We start from the raw sequence: 26,316 nt of genomic DNA, 5'->3' as shown, positions 1-26,316 counted from the left end.
GATGAAGACATTCACGTTTTTATGCGCCTTGATATTGCTCCTGTGCATTCCCGCCAAAGGCTACTTTATCGGAAGACACCACGTTCACAAAAGGTAACGAGACAATGTGAAAGTTTGTTTAAATTTGTAAATTGCCGTTTGCCTTCTATATATCTTTTTTGCAAGAATGATGCCTGACATGGAGGCAAGCGGTTGGCCGGGCGAAATTTCCGCGGCGACAGAACGCCCGGAAGAAAGAAATCGACAGGAAAAAACATACGGCTCTAGCGGCAGTGGAGACTTCCAATTCTCGTAATTCGGTTAAACTTGAGTGATGGCGTTTAATAAATTTTGCTAATATTCATCGTGTGACTTCGGTAAAATTGGAGAGGTTAGACGTGTGATTAACAGTCAGTTTTCAATTGTTTAAAACCGTTTATTGCAACAGAAGTAATAAATTCAGGTTTTAACGGCGGAACCTATAGCATATCCTCGAGGTAAACAATTAAAAGCGTTTATTCACTAAACACAAAACTGTTAGAATGTATAGCTTTTACTTTTCCAATGTTTACGCCAAAGGAGCGATTTTTACCAATTGATTGCTATCTGGTCGAGCTACTTTTATATATTCGGCTTTCTTTATGATATAATAAAGAGCAATTTAAAAGCAGTGTACAAAATGTGCATACCTATGCCCAGTGGTGGGATTCAGCCGGTTGGCACCGGTTCTATAGAACAGTCTCGCGATTTTTTTTGAGTTTTTTGAGATCAGCGAACTGGTTAGCATTACTGGTTACTGTCAATAGATTTGCATCTTATTCCATACATTGATTTTTGAGATCCAGGTAGCTCATGTGTTTGTTGTGCAATGGTCAATGTCGCACGTAACAGTCATACATTGCGTTAATTTTTACAATTATAGTAATTTTCCTTTGTGATTGTTTGTCTGAAAATTTGAAGTACGAGTCATGAGACGAATGCTGCTTTTTAGTGTGGCTGTGAGCACTTTTCGCAGTTCGCAACATTCGCTGAAACCTGGGGCTGCATCCTGTTCTTGCGACTATTTTAATTATTTCCCGGAAAATGTGACTTTTTGTAACAGAACCGGCTGAAATATATGTGTTTTGTGATAGAACCAGCTGACAAAAAATTTAAATCCCACCACTGCCTATATGCCGCTAATTTGTTTAAATGTTTTTTATAGGAAAGAATTTCAACGATTTTAAAACGTTGTCGCCGAATCGCCTTGACCGCAAATTAAACCTTGGTAAATTTTGTATGTTGTCAAGAAAATAACATGAAAAAATACAAATAAGTGTATGGTTGTTTTGAAATGAAATCAGCTTGTTGATGTTTTCCAAACTTGTGGGATGCGGTGATTGAGCTCCAAATAAACTTTTCAATTCTGCTGATTTCCAGCAAGGTTTTAGGTAAGCAGGTCTAAGCCTAAGGTTACCATGAGTAATTATCCGCCAAACTAGTAAAGGAAAACAAAATTCAATACAAAAAATGTAATACCTTTTACATTTACATAAATAAAACGGATTTCTTTAATAAGTAAGTTCAAATTTATTTGTTTGCACCAAAAATAAATGGTATTTTGTACAAAAATAATCGTTTGAAAAGGTATAAAATTTAAGTGACAACCATCAAAAATCAAAATATCAAATATTTGCAAACACATAAGAAAAATGAATACAGGCATGCTGCGCAGCAAAAGAAACATACAAATGTTTTCCCGCATAAAACAACGCAAGAGAGTCGTAAAAATTCTATTTAAAACACGCGGTGAAACATGCATTTGCAACAGCTGGTCTTGGGAATATAGACAACCAGTTACAAAAGCTTTGGTTTACAAACAAGACATAATATATCACAGATAAAAAAAAAACTTAGAACCCTTAAAAGCACACACGAAAACACAGTAAAGTTAAATCATAAACGGGGTGGTAAAACTAGAAAACAGAAAAAGACAAAAAAAAGAACCAGCCATGGACAGAACGAAATCGCGAAAATCGTGGACTTTCAAGGCCAAAATCGCCAAAAAATTCACCCGCCCACTGTCCTTATTCACGCTTTGTGGGTGGGTTGCTGATCATGTACACTTGGCTTCCGGCGGTAGCCACCGTCATTGTGACGTCACTGTGGTGGTGGTGATGCTGCTGGAGGCGGTGTCGATCGTGGTCGATGCTGTAAACGCCCGACGGTAGGTTGCTGATCATGCCTGAAGTCTGCGAAAAGGACAAGGGTAAAAAGGTTTTAAAAAGGCTTTATAGGAGGTATTTTGCACCTTGAACCACCTTGAACAAGTTGGACTGGGTATGGAGTTACGGTGCTCACAGGTTGATGACGGCCAAATATAAACCGATCGCTTTTAGCGACACAAGGCTTTAAAATAACTCTTAAAACAAAAAACTGTTACGCCAAACTGCAGGATCCCCATTTAACGGCCTGTCGCACGCCAAGCGCTACACGTAGTGTCTTTAAACTGTAATATTAGCGAACTGTAAGTAAAACAATAAAAAGCGGCCAACGTCTAAAAAGGGGCAGAAACGTAAATTGCAAAAGTCTACAAATGTTTCACAAGCTCTCCCCAAACCCGATTGCTTTCATTGGTTTTCGGTTACTCGGAACACCATAACGAAGGGAAAAAATGGTGTAATTGCCAAATGTAACTAATCACAAAGGTGCCAACGGAAACGTATGATAAGATAAGAAATAAAGCGTGAAAGGTGAAGTGCAAAAGGGAAAAAGCGATCTAACTGACGTAAGGGAGAATGAGAGAGTGAAAATAACAACACGCGTACAAATGATAAACAAAGAAACAGTACCCCACACACAAACGATAAAATAATCGGTGCAAAAAGTAGAGGAAAAGGTTTTAGCGACGGTGGTTAAGGGTGGGCAATATTGCTTATTTGGCACTGGTAGAACATGTCAGATTGGTTATTTTGCCACCAAGTAAATCAACTAGAACACTTTAAAGTCGTATAAACTATTAATGGGCGGGATATGGTACCTGGTCACATGTTGTTGGTAATTTGCTAGCTGTCGAGTCACTGCACTTCTATGGAAATGTCAAGGTTATGCAAATGTCACGAGCTAATGTGCAAAGGGAAGTGATTGCGCGAATAGTTTATCTCGAAATATAGGTTGTACTGCAAATGCATGATAAACCGTACGGAGTCATTTTTTGAAATTTCTGATGGAAAAGTTCATAAAGGAATTTAAACTGGACCGGGATTGGTCGAATAAGACTATGGTGTTCATCTTTTACCCGCCTCAGTTAACTCACAAAAAAACTATATATTTGCAGAGGCGTAGCTAACGGGGGCGGTACATATGTCCCCGGGCGCCAAGGTACAGGGGCGCTAAAATACGGCTTATAAATGCCAAAATAAGGCTGCTACTTAAAAAAAAACTTTCTATTAAAATTTGAATTGTTTTTAGGTATATTATGTTAATGTAATGGAGAATGTCATTAAACATGAATGAGGAGGAGTTTATAGATTGCCGCCGGGCGCTAAATAGCCTGGCTACGCCTCTGTATATTGGTAACAATTTTTTTCGTGGTATGTTACAAACCAACGGCATTTCCGATTGAGCAGGATTTATGGACAGTTATATATCCGAGTCCCACCCCTAGTTGGATACCCGACGATCGAAAACCGGCCGTGTAGCCTTGTTCGTTTCAAAGACGTCAAGAATACACGTAAAATATGGTACGAAGCTTACCCCAAGGGTTGTCTTGTTGACGATGCGGATCTGATTGTTATCGGCTCCCCCGCAAATCATGTGCTCCCTGCCTAACCACTGACAGCAGTAGAGCTGGAAAAAGAAGTAAATAACTCTACACAGGTGACAAGTACATTGCTTTCAACCATCACTGGCCTCGTGTAAAAAACATAAACTCCTCTTCTCCATTTATATGTCATCAAGTGTAAGAAAACGAAAATTATGCTCAGGCAACAGCTCCGTTTTCTAGCTGAATGTTGTGGCTACGGCTTATAAAAAACACTTTTAATTATGTAAAAAAATTACAGATGAACCAAAACATAGAAAGTATTTAGTAACATAACGAAGGAGGAAATGTCTCGTTTATATGAACAAATAGATTACATAAAGATTTAGTTATGTTTCAATGCAAATCTGCAGCATAAAGGAGCAAAAATCTATTTATCACCGCCCGAAACTTCTCTGACCACTGATTTAACCTTTTTTTATTATAGTGTGTATAAATAAACCTTGAACGCCAAGTCTCGCGAATCAACCAGTAAATCTGTTAACTATAAATATTTGCCGCACTTGGTTGTTAAGCACTTGCCAGAAGCGAGTTGGGCGAGTGCAAAATTTGAACTCTTAAAGGCCAAGTTCAACAAATCGCTCCCAAAAATAGTGGCACGTTCGACGCGGCGCGGAAGACTAAACGGGAAAGCCGCAGTGACGGGATTAGGGCAACTGTAATAACAGGCTAGCGGACACGCGTGAGCCGGCGAACGACAAGCGACACGCAAAGTAAATACGGGCGCATAATCCCGGGAAGACTTGATTTTTGGCAAAAAAAAACATGTTTGGCACGTATCCGGCAAGTCGTCTCGAGTGACATTGGACGCGGAGATGTTTCGCTTTACAATGGAAAGCACGTGTAATTCGGGATGTCACGATTACGGACAACCGGACTGTCAAAAGTTCAGGATCGGCTTCTGTAAGGTTGGCAAAAAAACACGACGTTTAGCTTATTACGACTTTTTTCGGAGTCACTGCAAGTTGGGCAAAAATATCAACGCTGAAACTTAACAATACACTTTTACAGGAGTACCGATATTGGGTGTTAAATGTGTTTAAATGCGCTGGTTTATTGTCTCTTAAAGGGAGTCATGAAAATGACATTCGTTTTTATCCGATGTTTAATCCTCAAAAAAACGCCATTTTGTGTTTTTTCGACACTCTTTTCCCGCTGAACCCGAAAGTTTTATTACTTTTTACTTACTGAGAAAACATTTAGGTATTAAAAAGGACTTTTTTAATTGAAGTGATTCCTGTTTTGTAAGAAATCCCGTCACATATTCAATAATTAAAAAAAAAGTACTCGGAAAATCGCAGGACGTGTGATAAATAACCAACATAGAACGCCCGATAGCCTTTTTAGAACACAAAGTAGACAATTGTTTTGGCTACAATTGAAACTTTAACTAAATTCGTCATATCACGAAGATTTATAAGGGTTTTTGACAGGTAATTTCGACAGAATTAACAGAATATATTGAGCTGGCCATTCGTTCTTTTGTTTGGTTGTTTGGCCAGTTCTTTGTTACAAAACATTTTCACGTTTTGATATTAAATAGTTCTTTAAGAGACCTCGATTCGGAATTGGAAGGTAAAAAACGTTCTGTGTCAATAACGCGCCTGACAGTTGGTAAACACGAGGCCATGAGAAATAACAATGCTCGAGATTGGGAGAAGGGTGCGTCAGGGCAAACCCTGAGGCGTCAAGTTTCACTATGTGGCCACCGAAAGAGTCGATTTCGCATGTTTACGAAAACAAGTATTAAATGTACGTGGCAAGTGCTGTTAACGACGCTATTCGCTGGAGGATTTGCCGAAAAAATAACAACGTAATTTTCGCCGACCCTCGGGAAAGTAAAGTGACATTGCAAAGTCCATAACAGGAACATTTGGCGTAGCCTTAGTCTCCGTGACGTACGGTGTGCAGCCACTTACAGGGGAGAACAATTGTTATTTGTCCATCCCTACACAACATGAGCAAAACCCGATACCGGCCGACCCGGGAACACAAAGAGGACGACAGCGCAAGGCCGTTCCGTACACAAAGCTACTACTATACACACTTCAAGCGATGTGCTGAAAGTGGGAAGGGATTATAGGCAAGCCACGGGGCTATTATACAGGCTATTCCATGGTTAGCGTTTCTAAGGTATGGTTATATAGCGGCGCTGTTCATCTTTGCATTACACAACAAAGACAAATACCGAAGCTGCAGCGCAAGTCAGACGCTTGCATAAGGAGTAAATCCGACATAAAATACAAAAGAGTTTTACGGAACAAACTTTGTTCGTTTATAATACCAAAAAAATTAGTTACAACAATGTCACAAACACATCAGCCACCATTTTCTGTCAGGCATAACACATGGTTACCTTTAAACTTAGGCGCCCATACGTTTACCTAATAGTAACCCTCCCTGCCAACATATCACGGGTAAATAAGAAGCCCTGACGGTTGACGCTTATGTGTGGCCAAGCAAAACCAAACTTAGAGGTATTAGGCGCTTGAAAGTAAAGTTTTCGCCAACAGGAATCCGGAGCCATCGAGTGGGGCAAAAAGGGTACTTAAACGCACTTTGCGTTTGACTTTGAGGCCAAACCTTAGCCACTCACCATCGAATCTCCTGAAAAATCCGGCGGGATCGTCTTGAGTTTTTTGCTGGTTTTAAAGTCCCAAACCTGCGTAAAGGAATATGTAAAAAAAACTGTCATAATAAACGAGGTAAGAAAATAAACTCGTTTTGAACTGACGTCTTAATTTTATCAAAAGTGAAACATTTAGCTTAAATAGACAGGTTTTTTTTACTAAATCAAAAAAAAATTGTAGCGAGTTGACCTCAATTTTTTGCGTGTTTTTGTAGAACAATAGAACAACAACCTACGTTAAATATTTTTTAAATTTAATCCTTAAACTGAAGCCTATTGTACCAAGAAGGTTCATACATGTATTTTCGAGCGAACGGTCACTATTTTATGAAAGTATTATTCGAAAACCAAATGTGCTACATGTTGGGGCAAAAAAGTACGACAAAAATCCACCTGTAGGACGTCGTCCTTTCTCCACGAGGCGGTCAAGATGTGGTTGTATTTGGGATCGATGTCGATTCCCTCGCCGCAAATGTGAGGCCCGAAAATCCGTCTGACAGAAAAGCAAAAACAGGCGTCGGATCGGCACTTACCCTGGAGCAGGAAGGGACATAGTATACTGATAATAATCGTTTGTGTGCGCGCGTGGGAACATGACTTGGTGCAGTTTGGGCTGTAGCGAGATATTGGTTGACTGTCGAGGACGTAAAGCATAATCACTATACTAGCATTACAGTTACACAAAAAATCGCACACTTTATTTGCTTTGTTGCCGATTTTTTTACTGAAAAAGTCCCCCCTCCTTGTGTTTTCGGTTCTGTTGTGAATTACAGTTTCATTAACTTTGCCTATTTTCTAAATAACTTACTTGAAAAAATCTTAGTTTTTCTAATCTAGTTCAAATTATTATAAAATAAACTTTAACGCATTTTCATATTTTACCGCACAGAATGCTCCACTCTCTGGTCCCAGATTTGAATTGTGTCATCCCATCCCCCAGAGAGAAAAATATGCTCTTCGGTTGGGTGATGCTTTATCGCAAAGACGCGAAACCGATGACCATCCATTACAAAGCGATCGGGACTTGTAATTTTAAATAAATAGCATCATGTAAAAGTGGAAAAGAAATTGAATTCTCAAAATAGTGAAAATTGCAACCACAAGTTGAGAGTCAACTAAAACTTTACTTCTATATCTAGACACAGATTTTGACGACTTTAATATTTCCTGAATTGTTTGGTTGAATAAATTATTGGAATTTATTTAAAGTAAGCAAGATAACTTTTGAAACAGTAAATTAAAGACAAACGCATACAAAAAACATGGGTTCTGACATAACAAGACACTTCTTTATGTAATTAATAAACCCACCTTGGTTCACAAGTGACTATCTTATGTCCTGTTACAGTGTCATAAATGTTGATTTCTTCAGAGCTTCCAGCAGTAATAAATCTCAAAGTACTTGGTGAAAGTGATGATGTCAATATCTGTCTCTTTTCATGAATTGTCTGCAGGCAAGTCTTAGTTGCCAGATGCCAAAACTTTACCATGCCACCAGCATCTGCACAAACCATTGTGTTTTTATTTGTGATAAAATTAATTTTACTAAGTGTTACAATTTTATCTAATTTTATTAATTGCCCATTGAGCTTGGGATTTAATAACAAATTAACCAATAGAACAAAAGTTGGGAAAGCTTTTCATACAAGTGCCGATTATTATTTCGCCTTTTGTTGAAGTATCTGCTGGGATGAAATTTACTGATGTTACTGGCAGCCGGTCAGATTTGCTTTCTTCATCAGACAAGTGATAGATACATGAACCAGAGGATGATTTGTATACCTAAGAGACAAAAATTCTTCTGCAAATATTTCCTTAAATTTCAAATAAAAATTTGTGAACGTCGCAGTAATTTATCTAACTATTTTCTTATCATATGTCCATTAATGTTAGGTCCTAACTATAATAAATGAAGGGTTAACAAACCAATATTAATATTTATGTTGCTACTAACTCTTCGAAACAATGTTTTTAAATAATAATAAAAATAATACTAGATTACAAACCTTAATATCACCATTAGATAAACCCACTGCAAATTTTTCTCCACATTCAGAAAACTTGCAACACATCGCATCACAGTTAACTTCTCTAAACAGTAAACCAAAATAAGTAAAACATTACGTACACAACATAGCAAAATTAAATTTTTAGGATAAAGTTGTTGGTTTAGAATATTTACATTGTTTTTAAAATTTTGATGTCCCCTTCACAAATTGGGGCCTTGCTTGCCTTGGGCAAGAGTTCAGTGACAAGGGGGCTGCCACGATAAACTGACTGGCCTTCGACATGACCCATATCATCTCGAAGTTTAGTCTGCAACTTGGGCGATGACGTTAACATACTTGATTACTTGAAGGACCAGCAAATATTTCAAAACAATTCTGTAAATGCAAGAACAATGTTATTAAAAATGTTTTCTCGTAACTACAAGTTGTTTCTATTGGTGAAGAAAACTAGTTCTTAACATATGACAGTGGTATTGCACTAATCTGCAATGCAATGGAGTTTTAACTGTGACAAACAACAGACAATGAAATACGTTTTATGGACTAAAATTGTAACTAACAGCCCACCGCCATTCATAGAAATCACGTACAGCTCGTGTTTATAGAAGCGTGAAAAAAACAGACAAAGCTGACATTTCATCAACGTTGATTTCATGGTTGATTATTATTATTACCTTTAAAAAACAGGTCATAGGTTTTCTTGAAAACATCGTGTTGCGATTTGATCGAAACTTCAGGTTTTTGCGGCTAAACTGGGGGAGTCGATCCTGTCACTCCTGATGTTTCAGGCTTGCCCTATTTTTTCGTAAGTAACAAAAAAAGAAAAAAAAAAAACAAGACTGCGTGTTTGCTGAAATGGGTGTATGTTATCATTCAGACAATAATATGTAAATGTCACATAACATTATGTAGCAATTTGAAGCTATACTGTTCACTGTTGTTAGTTCCCATTGTCACTAAATTGATATATTGCGAGGTCCCAACGAGACAAAATATGCGAGTGCAAACCAGACACACTAACTGATAGTTGTTACGCTTGGGTTGCTCAATATAGAATTGTGTACATACTTGCAGAAACTATATGATGTTGGTTGGTTCAACTTGAAACGTAAGGGCAATAAAGGTACTTCCTTTTACCCTGCTGGTAAAATGGTTATTTTATAATATTTTTTGGCCCAAAAGAAAAAATATACTATTTGCAAGTTTATTCAAAATTACAATTAAAATAGGCATACCTACGTTCATAGAATACTTTTGTGTCTAACTTATACCAGGATATATCGCGATTAAACAGGAGACTTTCTGTTGCGATCGAGTGTAGCTCAAATAAATCTAAATCAGTGGCAAATGTTTGCTTAATTGCGGTACCGCAAATGCATACTTTACTTCGAAATCGCGACAGTATTCATAGCAAATAAAGGAGTGACGTAATGGGATCTTTCTTCGTATCGACTTGCGTGTGTACTGTGTATAGTTGGCGCGTAACGCCAGCAGTTGGGCGTGAAGGTTATTTGACAAACAAGCAAAAAGGGGAACTAAAAATTAAATATAGCTGGCAGGTAACAGGGTATACTTGCACTGACAAACTTCGAACTTTTTTGTACGTGTTTTTAAGTGTTTGCTTCAACAGAATAATATAAATAGAGAAATCAGGTGGCACTGTATAAAGACAAATTGAACAAAGTATGCTACTTTGACCTGATGAAGCACGGTTGTGCGAAAGCTTGTCGAGAATCAAATACAATTTGTCTTTATACAGTGCCACCTGATTTCTCTATTTAAAATTAGGACAAATACGGCCATATACAAAGAATAATATAAGTAGCCTACCGTGTAGGAGTTTAGGTTTCGGCTTTTATTGTTTGAAAATAGTTAATCGAAAGAATAAAAAGTGTAACAATGGCCGGTTAACTGTATAGTAAGTAAACATCGATGGCCAATGAACAAGCAAGTGCTAGTTTGATAAAAAATCGAGAAGTGGAAACCAATCCTTGCTTCTTTGTTTCAATTACGAGGAACCAGGTAGTCTTATGAGGTTTTATACAACTACAATAGGACTGATACTAAACAGGCGTTGTTAAGCACCTAATAACATAGCCAAGTTTAAAACAGGCAAATTGAGAAGTAGAGGGGAAACGCTAAACTATAAAAGAAAATATTTACCTTTTCAGCTGGAATAATTAATTTGATAAAGAAAATTATGGAGGTTACGTTTGACGAAAATAACCCCAAACCGCAACTTTAATTACTTGTGCATGCTTTTGGTGTAAATCCGAACATTCTTGCCAAATTGTGAAATAATTTATCTAGAAATGTTTACATTTTGCCAAACTGTTTATGATCGTAATCTGGTTTATGTGTAACTAGACGAAATACCCGGCGTTGCCCAGGTGAAACAGAATATTTACCGGATATTCGTAAAATCTTAGTAAAAGACATAAATAATGGAAACATATTTTTTAAATGTCATAACAAATTTGCTTATGCCTAAACGTTTGAACTGAGTGTCACTAAATAGAAATTTCAAATCATGTCCTTTCTGTTAAAGGCCATTTAGACGGCTCCTATGAAGCTTGCCAGTAAAAACACCAATTAAAAACACTTTTGGTGTCGGAGTTAAATAGGTATATTTCATTCCCCTTAATGGATACGAAAGTTTGTTAGGTGAAGCGATTCACTGAACTGCGTCATCATTGTTTTATCTTATTCAACCGTATCAAAAACAGCTTTTAGCCGTATCAAATTAAAAAACAATACCTGAGACGTGAGTATAGGCTCTGCTGATAAGCATCTACATAATAAAAGAGAAAGTTTGTGAGATGTAAGTGTGTGGCAAGAGAGTTCGCAAATTTACGAAAGAATTGAATTTTTATTTTTAAGCCGTTTGTTAGCGATAGTGATTGAGGCCAAAGCCTAATGACTTCTTACAATGTGTTTACCCACGCAATACTTATCAGAGTTCGCGAAATATTGCGTTTATTGCAGTAGTTACCGGAAGCATTTGTTTTTTCAATGATGATTTTTCTTACGTTTGACGCAGTTTAGCACCGGGATTACGTATTTGCTTAAACATGGCGCTATCAAGCAAGTCTAAACAATTGCTGCTGCAACCTAAAGTTTTACGTTTGGGAGTTATTCTCAATTGACAAACGTCACGGGTTTTCGTTACTTAAAAGATGTATTGCATGCTTAGCCAAGTGTTGTGCGCTATAGTTAACCGACTTCACATCACATGATTTAAAATTTCTATGTAGTGACACTCATTTCAAATGTTTAGGCATATGCAAATTTGTTATGACATTTAAAAAAATATGTTTGTTTTATTTATGTCATTTACGAAGATCGTACGAATAACCGGTAAATATTCTTTTGGTCGGAATGGTCGGAACGCTCACAGTATTATTATTAAATATAATAACACTTGACCCACCTTCACCCAAACGCTAACCCCCACCCTAACTCAAATATTGTGCGTTGGTTTAATAATTGTTTTAACGGGGTAACACTTAAATTAGTGAGCGTTCCGACCATTCCGACCATTCATAATTCCGTAAATTATAGTATTACCCTATTCTTTGTAACCTGGGCAACGCCGGGTATTTCGTCTAGTATAACACTATAACTGGGAACGTCCGATACTTGACTTTTCATTTTTAATAGAAGTAACGCGACCCGAAGATACCAAATGACGTAATTACTAAGCAAAATAGATGAAATTAAAACGTTTAAGGTATTTTTTACCGTTTGGGCCAAAATTTGGTTTAGCGTTGAAAAGTTCAGTTGCCTGTATACTTGTTAACCAACTATTTTTATCATAAATTTATCATTATAAGTCGCGGCGTTGGATCGAAAATTAGGGCTTAAATTCCGATATTACTCCTGTATCGGATCGGTACCGATACCACCGTACTATCGAAAAGTGTTGTAATGACTTAAGTCAATGACTTGACTTAAGTGCACTTAAGTCACTGTTTTCAAATGACTTGACTTGACTTAAATCTTTGGGCGAAATGACTTGACTTGACTTAAGTCTTTTTGGCCAAATTAGTGCTTTCTGTATGCCTTTTTTAATAAAATTGAGCTATTTATCCAAATGTTTGCACATAAAACATATTAAAAAAAAATTAAATAGTTCAACGTTTTATTTTTACGACAAGGACGTTACTTGAAGTTGACTTGCTCTAATTATGACTTGACTGGGACTTGACTTGCGCAACTGATGACTTGGACCGGGACTTGACTTGTTATTTATTCAAAAAGACTTGACTTGGACTTAAGTCATTTCAAAATGACTTGTTTACAACACTGCTATCGAACGATCGACTACCACTTGGCATCGGCTCCGATTCGACGTTATAGGACATCCCTAAAACTAACAATCTTTTTAAGTCTTGTATTCTTGGTTGTATATAAAAAATAGCTTCATAGTTTACTTTTTTAAATTAGAAACAAAATTCGCGGCTCACTTACTTCTACTATTTTTTTTTTTCGTTTCATGGTAGGCAGAAGATATACTACGCAGATACAGTTTTCAACCTGGCACCTACCTGCTGAGATGGAGTAGCAGCTACGGCAAGATAGCAGTGTCTTGTGTGTAAGTAAGTGTGGACACCCAATTTTTTCTCGAAAAGGATAAAATGTTGGGTTAGCTTACCAAAGCGATTTTTAAGGCGTTTTCTGGTAAACCAGTAGCCTATACTTCTACTTATAGAATAAAAATATAAAATAGTTTAAAAGTAAATTATTTTCCAGTGGTATGAAGTGTTGATTGCTAAGAAAATTACTATTTCATAAAAAGCCAGGTGCTCTATTAGTGTTTTAATAAAACAAAAAATGAAGTTTAAGCAAAGTAAAACCAAATTAATGTCGACCGACTTATCTTGCTTACAGATTTATTGTAAATCTATAATTTAGCTTCACGATTTTGTTTTTTCCAAAGATCACTGCCATTCAAACACAACAAAATTTTTTTGCAACAGAATCGCTGCGGACACGCTTGATCATGCTTTAATCTTCGTTTCGAAAAAAGGCCAGTTTTACATGGAAGATGGCGTTAGTTTCGCTGAACTTCAGCACCTGCTCGACTACTACTCGCAAAACGGAATACCAAATTTTTCGGCCAAGAAGATAACTGTAACTCTAACGTAAGGACCGTAGGAGGTTCTGTTAATCACACCGGTTATATTTCTGTTTAGGCCTCAACTGTTAACTTTTCAAAAGTACGGTTTGCTTCAAACGTAGGCTACCTTATAAAACCTTTTCAGTTTCATTAACCACAAAGTTTGCGAGTGTTAAGCAGAACATATCACTTTGTCTGCGCTTGCATGCATATCGACAGCGTTTTGCATTAGTTTTGACTTTGTACATCGAAAGCCAAAAAAAAGTAGAATTTACATAGATTTAACACTTCAGTGAAATAGATGTAGCCTAACTGGTATCTTTATACAAAGGGTCAGGACCTCCAGTTTGGAAAACCCTTATACAGATGAAATCATATTTTACATATTCGTTTTCAGTTTGCAAAGCCCAATATGCTTTTTTATCGCAAACAATCAAATAATGGGTGTAATGTATTTAGCGACATACAGCGGTCCACTTATTTTTGTGCAATATAAAACAGCTGCAGTCTTCTGTTTTAATGCATATTTGAGAGCAAATAAGATAGAAATGAAATCGATTTACATCTCAAACAAAAATAAATCCCTGGAGATACTGACTCATGGGCAGCGCCAGGTGAAACATTGCGGATGATAGGCTGGGTAACAACTTAGCTAAGAAAACTAAATTTTTGCTGTAATATTTACAAGGCACCCGGTTTACCGCCATCGCCAAAAAATGCCCTATCCCTGGCAGAACGAAGAAATCGACTACGAGACTGTCGAGGATCATAAATATGCAATTATCGGACAGCACACTAAGAAGTGGCAGAACACAGTAAAAGCGATGTAAGCGGTGAATTTGTTTTCATTTATAACTTGTTGTTTTCACCAAGTAATGTCGGTACCGTATAGAAAAACTTAAAAATCGGTTTCAAAAGAGCGGATTTAGGAAGTTGTGTGAAGTTTAATGTAGTGTGTATTTTCGTAAGGCTCTTCCTTTAAACAAATTCATTTCAAATTATTTTAGTTAAAGTTAGCTTAATTAATATTTACTTTAATAATATAACTTTAACACTTTACTAAACTAGTAAGGTAGGTAGATGTAGGCATATTTTGATTAATTTAAATATTTATTACCTGTTTTAAACGATATCTTTTACGAATAAATATACAAATGTCTTTTTTTCACCTTTATGTTTCGTAGCTTAAAGGGGAGCCCAACCGGAACGCCTCCTCGGAAAGAACCTAATTTGGACGACAGTGAAACTAATCCGAAACTTTTGCAAATCGACTCGGAGGCCGAGACCTTTGTCAAACTCCCGAAAAGCCTCAAGCAAGATTCCCATTACGTCGGGGTGGGAAAAACACCCAAAGTCATGCCGGTGACGCGTAGCCCAAATGTCCCACCCGTCCCAAAACGCAGGACCCTTGACATGTTGGCTGACCAGGTCACGCAGGTTCCTTGACATGTTGGCTGACCAGTAACGGGGTCACAACGTGACTTCATAAAACAATTACTCCTAAAAAGACATGGTGTTCTCTAACAAACTCGTGCAAAAGCACCCCTGACCTAGCTTATTGTTTTATTTCTTCTACCAAGAAACCAAAATGTTTATAAAATGACAGTCGGAGACTGTCTAGTTACCATAGGTTTGCCAAATTAGTGAATGCCCAAGTAACTTTCAATTCAGTTACCGGACGAAACAAAATTTCGTCTACAGACGAAATTAGCTCATTTTTGTGTTAACATAAAATCGATATACCCATGATTTAAACAAATCAAGCCTTGCTTGTAAACCCGGACTAGTGAGGGATGCCTGATCGATTAATTCGCAAGTATTCTGTACAGTGTACAGGTACCATTTAATATTTCAATAACAAGTTGTACTATAATATTATCAAATGGGCTTTGTCTAATTGGCCTGGGTCTAATTAAAAGCCCTATTTACTGCTAACGCATTTGCAGTGGGTGCGAAACCTTTATACCCCGCCAATTCACTATGCAAATTATTTCTAAAAATGTACCAAATATTTAGAATTTGTATAAACATTTTAGGTCGATTTTATTCTACACTGATACGATATGCAGCATATTAATCGGTCCACATCAATCCCATAGCAACTGTAAACCGCCGAATATTGTTTTAATAAGTTAGCGGAAGGCTGCGGAGTGATGTTTGATTAACGGTCGACGTGACTGGTTTTGCTATTTGCTTGCGCAACTGGCGTGTGAGATTGCTAAGCAATAAGTTTAACCTCTGTTGTGCTCTTCAAATGATGATTGCATGTTTTTTTTTCGTGTTGTACACGTTAACACGAATTAGAAATAAACTTTTTTAAATGCCCTTTCAGATTAAGTTTTAGCGAAAAAATCGTTAACAGCGCGAATTGGAACAGCGCCCCAACAAACAATTTATGTTTCTAAATTTTGGTAGATGTGGCAACAATGCTAACCAAAATGTTGAGATATTAAAAGGGTTTGCAGGGTCTTTAATATCAAAACGAGTTAGCATTTGACCAAAACTACCAGGAATAAAGATCAAATTTTGGAATTACCTTATTTTGATAATATATTTGCATGGTTATAGTTTCGTTTCGGAAACAAAGATTAAATTAACTAACATTTGCGTTTGTGAAAAAGCCTATTTCTACCTTTGAGTTTCTGCTATCACAAAAGTTGACTGGCAATTTCATAGCCTCACAGACAACGCTGTGACTTTTTCTTGAAATAACGCAAACAGCGACCGCCAAAATGTCGAGAGAAGATTTACCACACAAAACCAAACCAACTGACAGAAAGTTACAAAATATACAATTGTTTGGCTAGTGTAGAAAGGTGTATAAAATTCAGCGTAGTACCTTTAACGGCCATTTGATAAACAACGATTCTTTAATTAAAGGGTATACATGACCTAAAAAAGCACACATACAATACAGTGATCTAAAATCACTTGACCACTCTCAACACACAGAGTAGATAAGACTGCGGAGAAAGACATGCACATCAACATTACACATCACTGCCATTGAGTTTCTGGTCATTTTGCTTATTACAAGCTAATACAGTAATACTCACTACAGTACAATGTAAATTGATAATGGCAAAAATAAAATAAAATCTTCTACAAGTTTATGTTTTTCTTATATTAAGGCGCAACGATTTACATTATGTTGAAGTAAAGAAAATTTTTAAAGTGAAACCAAAAAAAAAATATACTCCTTCTTCGGCTAGAAAGTAAGCCACCATATAAATCTATACAGTTTAATGCTTTCAACATAAGAAACAAGGTTCCTAGCTCATGTATTTGTTCTTATAAAACTTATTCAACTGTTCGAGGAAGATAAAGGTGAGGACAGTGTGTGGGCCCAGTCGAAAGTAGTATGGTGTAAAGCCCTTCCACAAACTGAACGGACCTTCATTGCGCACAACTTTTGTAAGAACATCCTATAAATCAATAAGGAGTAGGTTAGGCCCCAGTAAACAAAAATTACATCTGTTATTCCTCACTTACTTAGTTAACACTTTACATATTATACATATCATATTATATATTTTTGTATTTGTAACTGCCATAAACCCAATATTTTGTAGTAAACAAAATTATAACTTACAATTGCACCCTTGTATTCTGGCTTTCCATCAACTATCTTCATATTTTGGATTCTGAGAAGTTAAAAATAATGTGAACAATGCCGGATGGAACAGAAAAAATTATGATGCAAATAACTCTATTTACCTGGTTTTTGCAATATCGACAGGCATTGATGCAGCCGTGGTTATCAGACCACTAATCATACTTGCAACAAAATGGCAAAAAATGTTATCGTTGAAGTAATCTGTTTCAACACAAAATATTGTTTTTTAATATAAATTTGCAGTGCTTTTAGCACAAGACAGTGATGTTAATTAGAAACTTACCAGTAGTAAGCAACATTTGTTTCGCTTGCGAATAAGAGGCTAACTGAGCAGCATTGACAACAACAGCCCTGCCAATTGTTGGGATACAGCCCTTAAAGGAAGAAACATTGCATTGAAAATAATGTCTAAAAACAAAAACATTGAAAAACAACAGTTTACTGATGACAGGTTAAATATTTATACTTGTTTTAAAATGTACAAGAAAAGTTCCTTCTTATTGCTATTTACAAACAAAATTCTAGCATATATATCACCCTACTTTTTTCTTAGCCTTAAATTTTACAATATTTCCTATAAAAGGGGATAAAATTTATATTTGACGAAGTTACTTACTCGCCATAAAGTGAAGAGGCCCTCTTCACTAATCATTCGCGACAAAGCATTAAAAACACTGGTGTAGCCCCTTCTTTGTTCAACTGGTAAACGGCCATCTGCTGTCATGCGAATGAGTGAAATCTCTGCCGGGGTACCAACAAAAGCACCACATGCACCTGCAGTCATTCCTGTATAATATAAAAATTATGAATTATAATCATTTTCGTGTTGTACTAAACCGTTGTTTCTCAACCTTTTGCGTGGCGGCCGGCAACCCAAATACCAGGCACAAGTTTAACAGCAAAGCTTTGGCATTAGAATTCTCATCACTGAACTTTTTGTAAGTGAACAAACGATAAGAAATAGGCAAACATTAAGTTCAAATTTAATTAAATGACGACCAATCTTTGGGTTGCGAACTATGTGTTAAGAAACACTGCCTAAACAAAATAGTTTTATTATGACTGACCTAAGGCTGCTTTTTTGAAAAAGCCAGGTGGTGTTCCATCTGGTTCTGCAAATGCATCAATCAAAAAAGTGAACACGCCAAGTCTTGTTGTGGTGTACGTAGCTTGGCGGAGAAGGCCAGCCGATAGACTGCAAGGTTAAACAAGAATTGCATTACACACGCTTATTTTTATGTTTTATTTGTTTAGTACTCTCAATGATACAAGACATTGCAGCTCTACTAATTACCCATTGTACATTCCAACAATGCCTTCACTGCGTAGAATCTTGGAAATTGCATCAAAACTGTTTTTGTACATCTTTTTTTGGCCACCTTCTCCACTTAATTGAAGGCGGTTTTTCACCAAATCTAGTGGCTGGACAAAAAGTGTGGCACCCATTCTAAATAATACAAATCGGCTTATTTAGATAGGTAACAGACAAAAAAGCAATAAAACATTTATATATATCTTACCCTGCTGATCCTCCAAAAAGGAACTTCACTGGTGCTGGAATAACCTGAGGTTTAGTGCTTGACATAATTGCTTGAATATATATACAATAATTTGTTACAATTAAACCTATAACATAAGCATAGTATGCCTAATGTTAAGTAGTAAATTTGTGTCTTTAGCAGGCGTGCAACATCTTAACCAAAAGGCCAAGGTGGAAAAACACGCCTTAGCCACTCGGCCAGATGATGATAATGTAACTTGAGACCATACGGTTAAAATAGATTAGTGCGCAATTCTCTTGGTTTCTCTCTCCAATTACATGCCGCTACTGAGTAACACTACGTGGTAATTTTTTCGTTTTCGTTGCAAGCTTCGTTTTTTGCCTAATAGTTTATTTCAGATGAAAGAATTTATCTTATACGACAACCAGCTTTTGCCTGAATCGACAACTTATGGTGACCCTACAGACAACAGCTTGCCAATCAATTATCGCCAATTCGGATATTCCGAAACATCCGCAGAAAACGTGGCGGAAAACTAACATGCGTGATGCTGGCATATAAGTTTTCGTGCAATCATGATGATTTGAAATACGAGGCTGCAAAAACTCCACCGCCCAAAACAAATTTCGAAATGTCTTGGAGCAACGCCTTACAGACAAAATATTTAAAAAGAATGTGAGAAATCCCAGAATGGTTTTCGGTATTTTTGTTATTAAATTAATCCTATTTCGAATAAAGAATGGTAAAAATGTTAGACATATCATGTCCATCACCTAGGTGTATTCAATGTAGCACGAAAAACATCTAATGTTGCAAAAATCTTCATTTGCAAGCCCGCATATTCTCCTTCCTACCATTCATACAGCTGACTGCTTATCCACGTGACGCAATGTTTAGCTAGCCATTTGCCAATCGGTGTTGATGGAAATTGAAGGCAAAGGAAGTGCACAGTTACACTTTTCTCGAAATGTTGCAGACACATTAATAAGTTACAGAATTCAACCGAGCTGGACAATCCGTTTGCTTACTTTCACACCAATCAAAAAAATCATTTTGATGTTTATTTCTGCCAGTAATCGGATTCGGGTACACCATACAGATTATAGTGTTTGATAAGTGTAAAGTGTTTTGAAAGATATTTTTAACGGCGCTGGTCTACAATTCTACCACATTTTTATTGGGGGGAATATATTGCCAACATTGTTTGGGTTAGGGTGCGAGTTAGCGTTTTAGTTAGGGGGATCAAGTATTATTATTATAATATTTAATACCCCATATTAACTTGTTCTTTGCGATTTCATTTTTGACAACTCGTTTTGTTACTTAAAAAATGGTAGGATTCTAGACCAGCAACATTTCTAACATTTGGTATTGGTATAGTTCTGCATTTTAAACAGAATGAAAATGGGGTCTTCCAATAGTAAAAGGTACAGTAATCCAGATGAAGCCCTACAATTTATTAACGAAACAATATCGGCACATCCTGTTGTGATGTTTTCCAAACTGACCTGTCCTTACTGCATCAAAGCAAAATCAGCATTCAAAGGCATTAAAGTTCGGTATCACGATGTTTCTTTGACGGGCAGATCTGATCGTGATGTCATTCAGGATGTGCTACTGGAACTAACTGGGGCGAGAACTGTTCCAAGAGTTTTCATTTATGGAAAATGCATTGGTGGGGGAAACGAAACAAGTGCACTGAACAAGCAAAACAAACTGAGGGATCTTGTACTAAATGAAGGACAAGATAACTAACTATTCTTTTTATTTCTAAAAGTCCATTTTATTCATATTTTACTTTACTTAAATACATTTCATATTGTTGGTAACCATGTAACCTATTTTGTTTGTGTATACCTAGTTTATTTTTGATAATATGCAAAAAGTTTGTTAGCAACTGCATAAAGTTGGGTATATGTAGATGCAATGTTTCATAACAGATTTTGTTTCTTTGTTATCAACTGATATTATGACTGCACTTTCGTTACATACATTATACAAGCACTAAAGTTATTGTTTATGTTTATAAGTTCGAAGAGACCAAACTGATTTACTTTTTGATCATCCGCATTATGTAGTTTTATCCATACTGCTATGGGAAAGTATGCACAGTAATAACTAGTGTCTCTACTATACAAACTATTTTTTCACTGTAACTGTAAAATACATACTACCTATAGTGTAAATTAATTTAGTGTTTGTATTCTTTTTGAAACTTTTAGGTATGTTGTGCATTGTATTTGTTACAGTCTTTCAAAATGTTAGAAATTTACATATCATAGGTGTGGGCAAAGCTGCAACTATGTTTAAGACTTCTTTAGCTGATAGTAATCAAAAGTATTGACAACCTGATTTTTTGTCTTGTTTTGACTCTTTTCAATAACAATTTTGCTTATTCCTGATACATATATTTTATAAACAGGAATGCAAAGTTGCTTGAGTTTGTTAAATTTTATATTTTTATATAATTCCTTATTACTACCTCCTAAAAGAATATTTCTCCAATAGCAGTGGTTACCAAACTTATTGTTGAATGTGCCCTTTGAAAACATATCAAAACTTGTGACGCCGTAATGAATTCAAATATTGCAGATTAAAAATCACGTTTGTTCAAAATGCAAAACATTGAAAGATTTTAATGCCTGAGTTACAAAAGGTTAAAAACATCGCAATTTGCAATACATGGAAACAAAACACTTCATGCGTGAGAGGATAACACTAAAAACGCAACAACTTTCACTTGCTTCCATTGAACCCATGGCAAAGTTTTGGCGCCAAGCTTGGGAACCGCTGTCTAATGGTCACTCGTTAAAAAAAGAGTTATATATAGAACTATGCTATGTATATAATTGTATAGAATGTAATTACAGCTCAATAAATAGGTATATAAAAGTATTTTGAGCTGTGTTTAAAGAAAATATTGACTAAAAATTTTTGATTGAATTAAAAAGGAATAAATTTAATATATTAGTCCTTTTTTTACACTCTTAGGTCTTAGTGCTGTATACTTCTTTAAAATGTCTAATCCATTTGACAGTAGTCCTGCTATTCGGAATGTCAGACATACAGGTGCAAAACCCATGGCAGGGGTAAGCCGATCTGGATTTATTCGGGATCCTTCTGGTTTGTTGATGTCAATCATTCGCACCCTTTCAGCCAGCGAGGATGATCGACAACGTGACCAGGAAAAAGAGAGACTGGAAGAGGCGTTTACTGAAAATGATGAGAAGCTTGATGAATTAGTCGCTGATAATTACGAGGAGTTGGCTGTGTCTATCAAGCAGTTTGGGAAGATTGGCGATCGCATTTCAGAGTCGAGAAAGCGCATTAAAAATGTCAAGGAGGATTTGCAACAGTGTAAGTCACTTCTATACTGTCGCCAGGATGAGCTCAGAAAGCTGTGGATAGAGGGTGTGGAACATAAAAAGGTTCTCTACCTCCTGGATCAAATTGAAAGGGTAAAGCAGGCTCCGCAGAGCATTGAAGGTTACTTGGGTAAAAAGTTTTACCTCCACGCGACAGAGCTTCTTACACAAACCCTTACTGCTTTGGAAGGGGAGTTAATCAAAGTTGAGGCACTGCATGACATCAGGAATGAGCTGATCAGCAAAAAGCTAATAATGCATGAGGCCCTGATAGGAGAACTACACAAACAAATATACATAAATTCTATATCAAAGTCAGCAAAGAGTCAGTCTTCTGAGAAACCACAGGCATCAAAGCTTGAAAGAAAGGAATCATTTGAGGACGAGGGCAAGATTGGAAAATTTAGCAAATCTGTTTTGCAACTTGAAGATTTGGATGGCAACCCTGAAGAAGACCCTTTTAGGTTGATGACCATCCTGGTAGAGTCCTTGTCCTATCTAAAGAAACTTCCCGATATGGTAGAAGCAAATAAGACAAGAATGGACCGACATATAAACTCACTGGTAACTCATACAACTGTGGAAGTCACAGACATGGCTTTTCAGGATGAGTCGAGGAGTGAGGATAGCCCAAAGAGGTTGTTAGAGCTTCTTAAGCTGCTATTTAAAAAGTTTCACTGTGTTGTCTCCGCCCACGCTCACATCCTGGAGTGTCTGAAAAAGATTGAAAACAAAACAAATGTTGATGTCCAGATTTACGAAATTGAAGATGTATGGGCTAAAATACAGTCAGTGTTACAAATGCTCCTTCACGATTACCTTGATGCCGACAATGTTACCGATGCTTCTCAGCAACTGTCAGGGCTGAGCTTTGCCGAAGGAGGCAGTTTGTCTCAGCACTTTGCCCGTAAGAAGGCAAGTCGACCTCAAGTTGCCAAGTTGTTTCGCTTTGACAGCTCATCACATGCTATTTCTATGAACACATACCTGAGAGAACAGCGCGCCCAGCGACGCACTAACTCGTTGGGTGGTGTAACCTCCCCTTTGATGGATCATGTTTTGTCAACACAGAAAGTATGCAAGCCGAATCCAAGAAACATTACCATCATATTCGGTCCACTTAAGAAGTTCTTTAATGAAATAGAAACCTCCTTGGGATACCCTAAAGGCAAGAAATGTGCATTGCATGAGTACATTACTGACTATGTGCAGGATGTGTTTATCAGACAGATTCAGTATGAGTTGAAGAAGGATTTTGATGCTGCACTAAAAGTTACAGACCCTTTAAAGGTTTTGGCAGATCCCAGTTTGCAAAAGGATATAGCCAAGGGCAAAAGTCTCCTACAAAGTGCAGTAGTTGCTAATTCTTGCATGTGGTTTCTTTATGACCTGACAACCAGCCTCGATAGCTACCACGATCATTTTCTTACCATGGCCTGTTCCTTGATTCAAGAGTACAAAGAGATGTCCATACAGTCTTATAGAGGAGTGGTGCAGCCAGAATCGGAAGACCAAAGGGTGGCCAGTGCATCGTGGGTAAGAGAACAAGAAGTAAGTGAAGTATTACGCAACTTTGACAACTGGAAGGCAATTACTTCTTCTACAGCGGTGTCATCAACATCTCTTAGAGAAGCTTTTATGGAAGAAGCCCACTTCTTTGTTGACAGGCAGGGATCAGAAGCCTTGGGGAAAAATTCCCTCATGGAGGATCCAACATGTCTAAAGGACATTGCCTGCCTTCATGAGAGCCTAGAATGGTATGCAAGTCGCCTGGAAGAGTTTATCGATAAAATACAGAACCTTGCCCCGCCCGACACTTTGCAAATGCTGAGAAACTTGAATCAAGATTATGTACGCATGGCAGAAATATGTCTTCTCTGTTTGCACATCGAAATGCGACTCAGGTGCTTTTACCACTTGACGCCAATGCTGAAGAACACCAACTATGACATCCGTGGGCTGGAAAGCATGGAGCATGATTTCCAAATCACAAAGCTTATTAAGGATTTGCAGGCAGCAGAAGAAAATCTTAGTCCTTCTCTACAAAACACAAAGTACCGCTACATCTTTGAGGGTCTTGGTCATCAAATGGCGGCTATTATTATCGGAGGAGCAAAGTATATCAAGCGAATCTCACCATCTGGAGTAAAGAAAATGTGTAGGAACATCTTCACCCTACAACAGTGCCTCACCAACTTCACGATGTCTCGCGAGTCACACCTGGACATGGCTCGTCAGTTTTACGAGATGCTGAACTTGCTTCCTGATGATCTGCAGGTATTTTTTCCATACAGAATAATTTACCATTCAGCTGTTCCACATCGCAATTACAAAAGCCTTCTGTTTCTCAGACAAAGGCGTAGCTAGGGGAGGGCGGTGAGGTACATATTTACCGGGCGCCAAAGTACAGGAGTGCCAAAATGAGGCTGCTGCTTCTTTAAATGCAATCTTCTATTAAAAATTGAATGGGTATATTATGTCATTGTAATAGAAAATGTGATTAAACATGGAGAAGGGGCACCAATTCAACAGTTTGCCCCCAAGCGTAAAATACCCTGGCTACACCTCTGAGATCAGGGGTACTTGAACTGGGGTCCATGAAGGCCAAATTGAAATGTTAGTGTATATTCAAGAAGTCAACAATTTTCAAACAAAATAGTTCAATCACAAATAAATCGTTTTAACACTCAATGTATTTAGACTCCATTTCACTTTCACATTGTTGGACTTAAATCAGTATATTTCTGAAGTTTATTTGTATTGTATTGTGAATACATAATGTTATTTTTGGAAATTTCTTGCCCACTGAGGTCCACAAGGTATAAAAAAGTTGTTCCCCCTGGTCTAAATAAATGCCTGACTTTACTAATCACAGCATACCTAACAGTTGTTTATCAACATATTACAAGACATAAAAACTAGATCTCATCTGCTGGACAAATTAAATAAGTGTCCTCGTTTGGATCTATAGAAACAAGTTGTAGCCTCATTGTAAACGCGCATCACAACAGGCACACAATTCATATCGTTACGGTTCCAGGTGCAAGTGGTGGAGCAGGGCGTGCGCTACAACGAAGAGGATTACGTGGAGGCCTTACATCTCCTGCACCGAAGCAAGCCGGGCTCGGGAAGCGACAGCGTCCAGTTGTCACGCGCTCAGCGACTGCGTGCGATCGTGCGCGAGCAAACCTACAAACGCGAGTACGCCGAGCAGATGGAGCAGCAGCAGAAGAACGGCCCCGACTCTTAGTCCCTTAGCTTGCGTTTAAGCACTTTTTTTGTTCTTTTCGTTTTATTCAGACGCTTGTGTCGAAATGCAATAGGATTTTTATTTTTATTTTTTTGATTTATCATGTTGTGAGCGCGATTTCCGAGTAACTGTCGTTTACCAAGTCTGGTCATTTCAATGGAAATTCGGTAACTGGCGGAATTCATTTTTTTCTAATTACCCATTTGAACCACCTGGACTAAAGCGCCTGCCAACGGATAACCTACACCCTAATTAAATGTCACATAAGTATTAAATTCGCTTATTGGAATAAGACAGGCCCTTTTTAAGCTGATAAGTTCAGTTGGTATTGTAGATTTTGGTTGGGCATTAAAAAATCCATCAGATTCCGTTAACAAGTGCTAATGTGATTTTCTTTCTATACTAATATAACGCGGGGGTCGCCAACAAACACACTTGCCACTGGCACCAGGTCGCCCGATATAAGGCGCCCACAGGCCGAAAAAATAGCTTACTCGCCATCAGTGAGCTGCGTCTAATAAACTATTTCTTTTAATCACACTGTAAATTTATATGTATACGGAAACGACAAGATTCTTATAATACATATCCAAACTGTTTGCCTTTGGAATAAATCACTACACACGAAGTAGCTCTCCGTTACAAAAATGTTGATGACCCCTAGTCTAATGCCTTCTCGCCTTTCTTGGTTTATTTCAATGTTGTGCAGCCGCGTCAAATGGCCTATTACTGTATTTTCATGGCCGACTTCTAAACTCTAATTCACAGACGATTACGTCCGGGTAATTCCTGCTAATTTATCTCAAGGATTTGGCCCTGGCTTCAAAAGCCTTTTTTTGTTGAAAGGTGGCCATGTAAGCGCGATTTATTTTCACCTGTCTGCAGTCGTGTGCATTACTCGCATGATATATCGTTTTAAGACGGAACAAATGTATACGCTTTAAAAATAAACCAATATATTTACAAGACAGTATTTGGATAAAATGTTTTAGGTCGATGTTATCACACAAATGTTAAGTATTGATCTATTTATTTTGCAATCAAT

At 37.3% G+C, this 26,316-nt stretch overlaps 4 protein-coding genes across 4 annotated transcripts; 2 read left to right on the top strand and 2 right to left on the bottom strand.

The window, feature by feature from the left end:
* Positions 1-1,531: 1,531 nt before the first annotated feature.
* LOC146147028 (uncharacterized) lies at positions 1,532-9,241 on the bottom strand. Its single transcript, XM_083386989.1, has 10 exons — positions 9,094-9,241; positions 8,593-8,794; positions 8,417-8,501; positions 8,057-8,192; positions 7,722-7,911; positions 7,293-7,433; positions 6,804-6,903; positions 6,378-6,443; positions 3,715-3,807; positions 1,532-2,210 (listed from the first exon to the last, which is right to left on the bottom strand). The coding sequence occupies exons 2-10, from the start codon at positions 8,751-8,753 to the stop codon at positions 2,046-2,048; spliced, it is 1,137 nt and encodes a 378-aa protein (XP_083243115.1). The 5' UTR covers positions 8,754-8,794; positions 9,094-9,241; the 3' UTR covers positions 1,532-2,045.
* Positions 9,242-10,236: 995 nt separating this feature from the next.
* Positions 10,237-15,863, top strand: LOC146147027 (uncharacterized). The gene is made up of 5 exons (XM_083388394.1): positions 10,237-10,441; positions 12,922-13,013; positions 13,399-13,563; positions 14,227-14,364; positions 14,723-15,863. The coding sequence occupies exons 1-5, from the start codon at positions 10,352-10,354 to the stop codon at positions 14,982-14,984; spliced, it is 747 nt and encodes a 248-aa protein (XP_083244520.1). The 5' UTR covers positions 10,237-10,351; the 3' UTR covers positions 14,985-15,863.
* Positions 15,864-16,743: 880 nt separating this feature from the next.
* LOC146147026 (mitochondrial 2-oxoglutarate/malate carrier protein-like) lies at positions 16,744-18,907 on the bottom strand. Its single transcript, XM_083388393.1, has 8 exons — positions 18,675-18,907; positions 18,449-18,601; positions 18,222-18,349; positions 17,771-17,940; positions 17,438-17,528; positions 17,256-17,355; positions 17,131-17,182; positions 16,744-16,963 (listed from the first exon to the last, which is right to left on the bottom strand). Exons 1-8 carry the CDS (start codon positions 18,737-18,739, stop codon positions 16,811-16,813), a joined length of 912 nt encoding a protein of 303 aa, XP_083244519.1. The 5' UTR covers positions 18,740-18,907; the 3' UTR covers positions 16,744-16,810.
* A 2,744-nt stretch (positions 18,908-21,651) lies between these two features.
* LOC146147025 (exocyst complex component 4-like) lies at positions 21,652-26,216 on the top strand. The gene is made up of 2 exons (XM_083388392.1): positions 21,652-24,298; positions 25,062-26,216. The coding sequence occupies exons 1-2, from the start codon at positions 21,674-21,676 to the stop codon at positions 25,269-25,271; spliced, it is 2,835 nt and encodes a 944-aa protein (XP_083244518.1). The 5' UTR covers positions 21,652-21,673; the 3' UTR covers positions 25,272-26,216.
* Positions 26,217-26,316: the final 100 nt, after the last annotated feature.

Source organism: Ascidiella aspersa, chromosome 4, assembly GCF_963924565.1.
Source record: "Ascidiella aspersa chromosome 4, kaAscAspe10.2, whole genome shotgun sequence".
NCBI lineage: Eukaryota > Metazoa > Chordata > Ascidiacea > Phlebobranchia > Ascidiidae > Ascidiella > Ascidiella aspersa.
The sequence above is the reverse complement of the archived record's forward strand: the minus strand, read 5'-3'. Positions and strand labels throughout refer to the sequence as shown.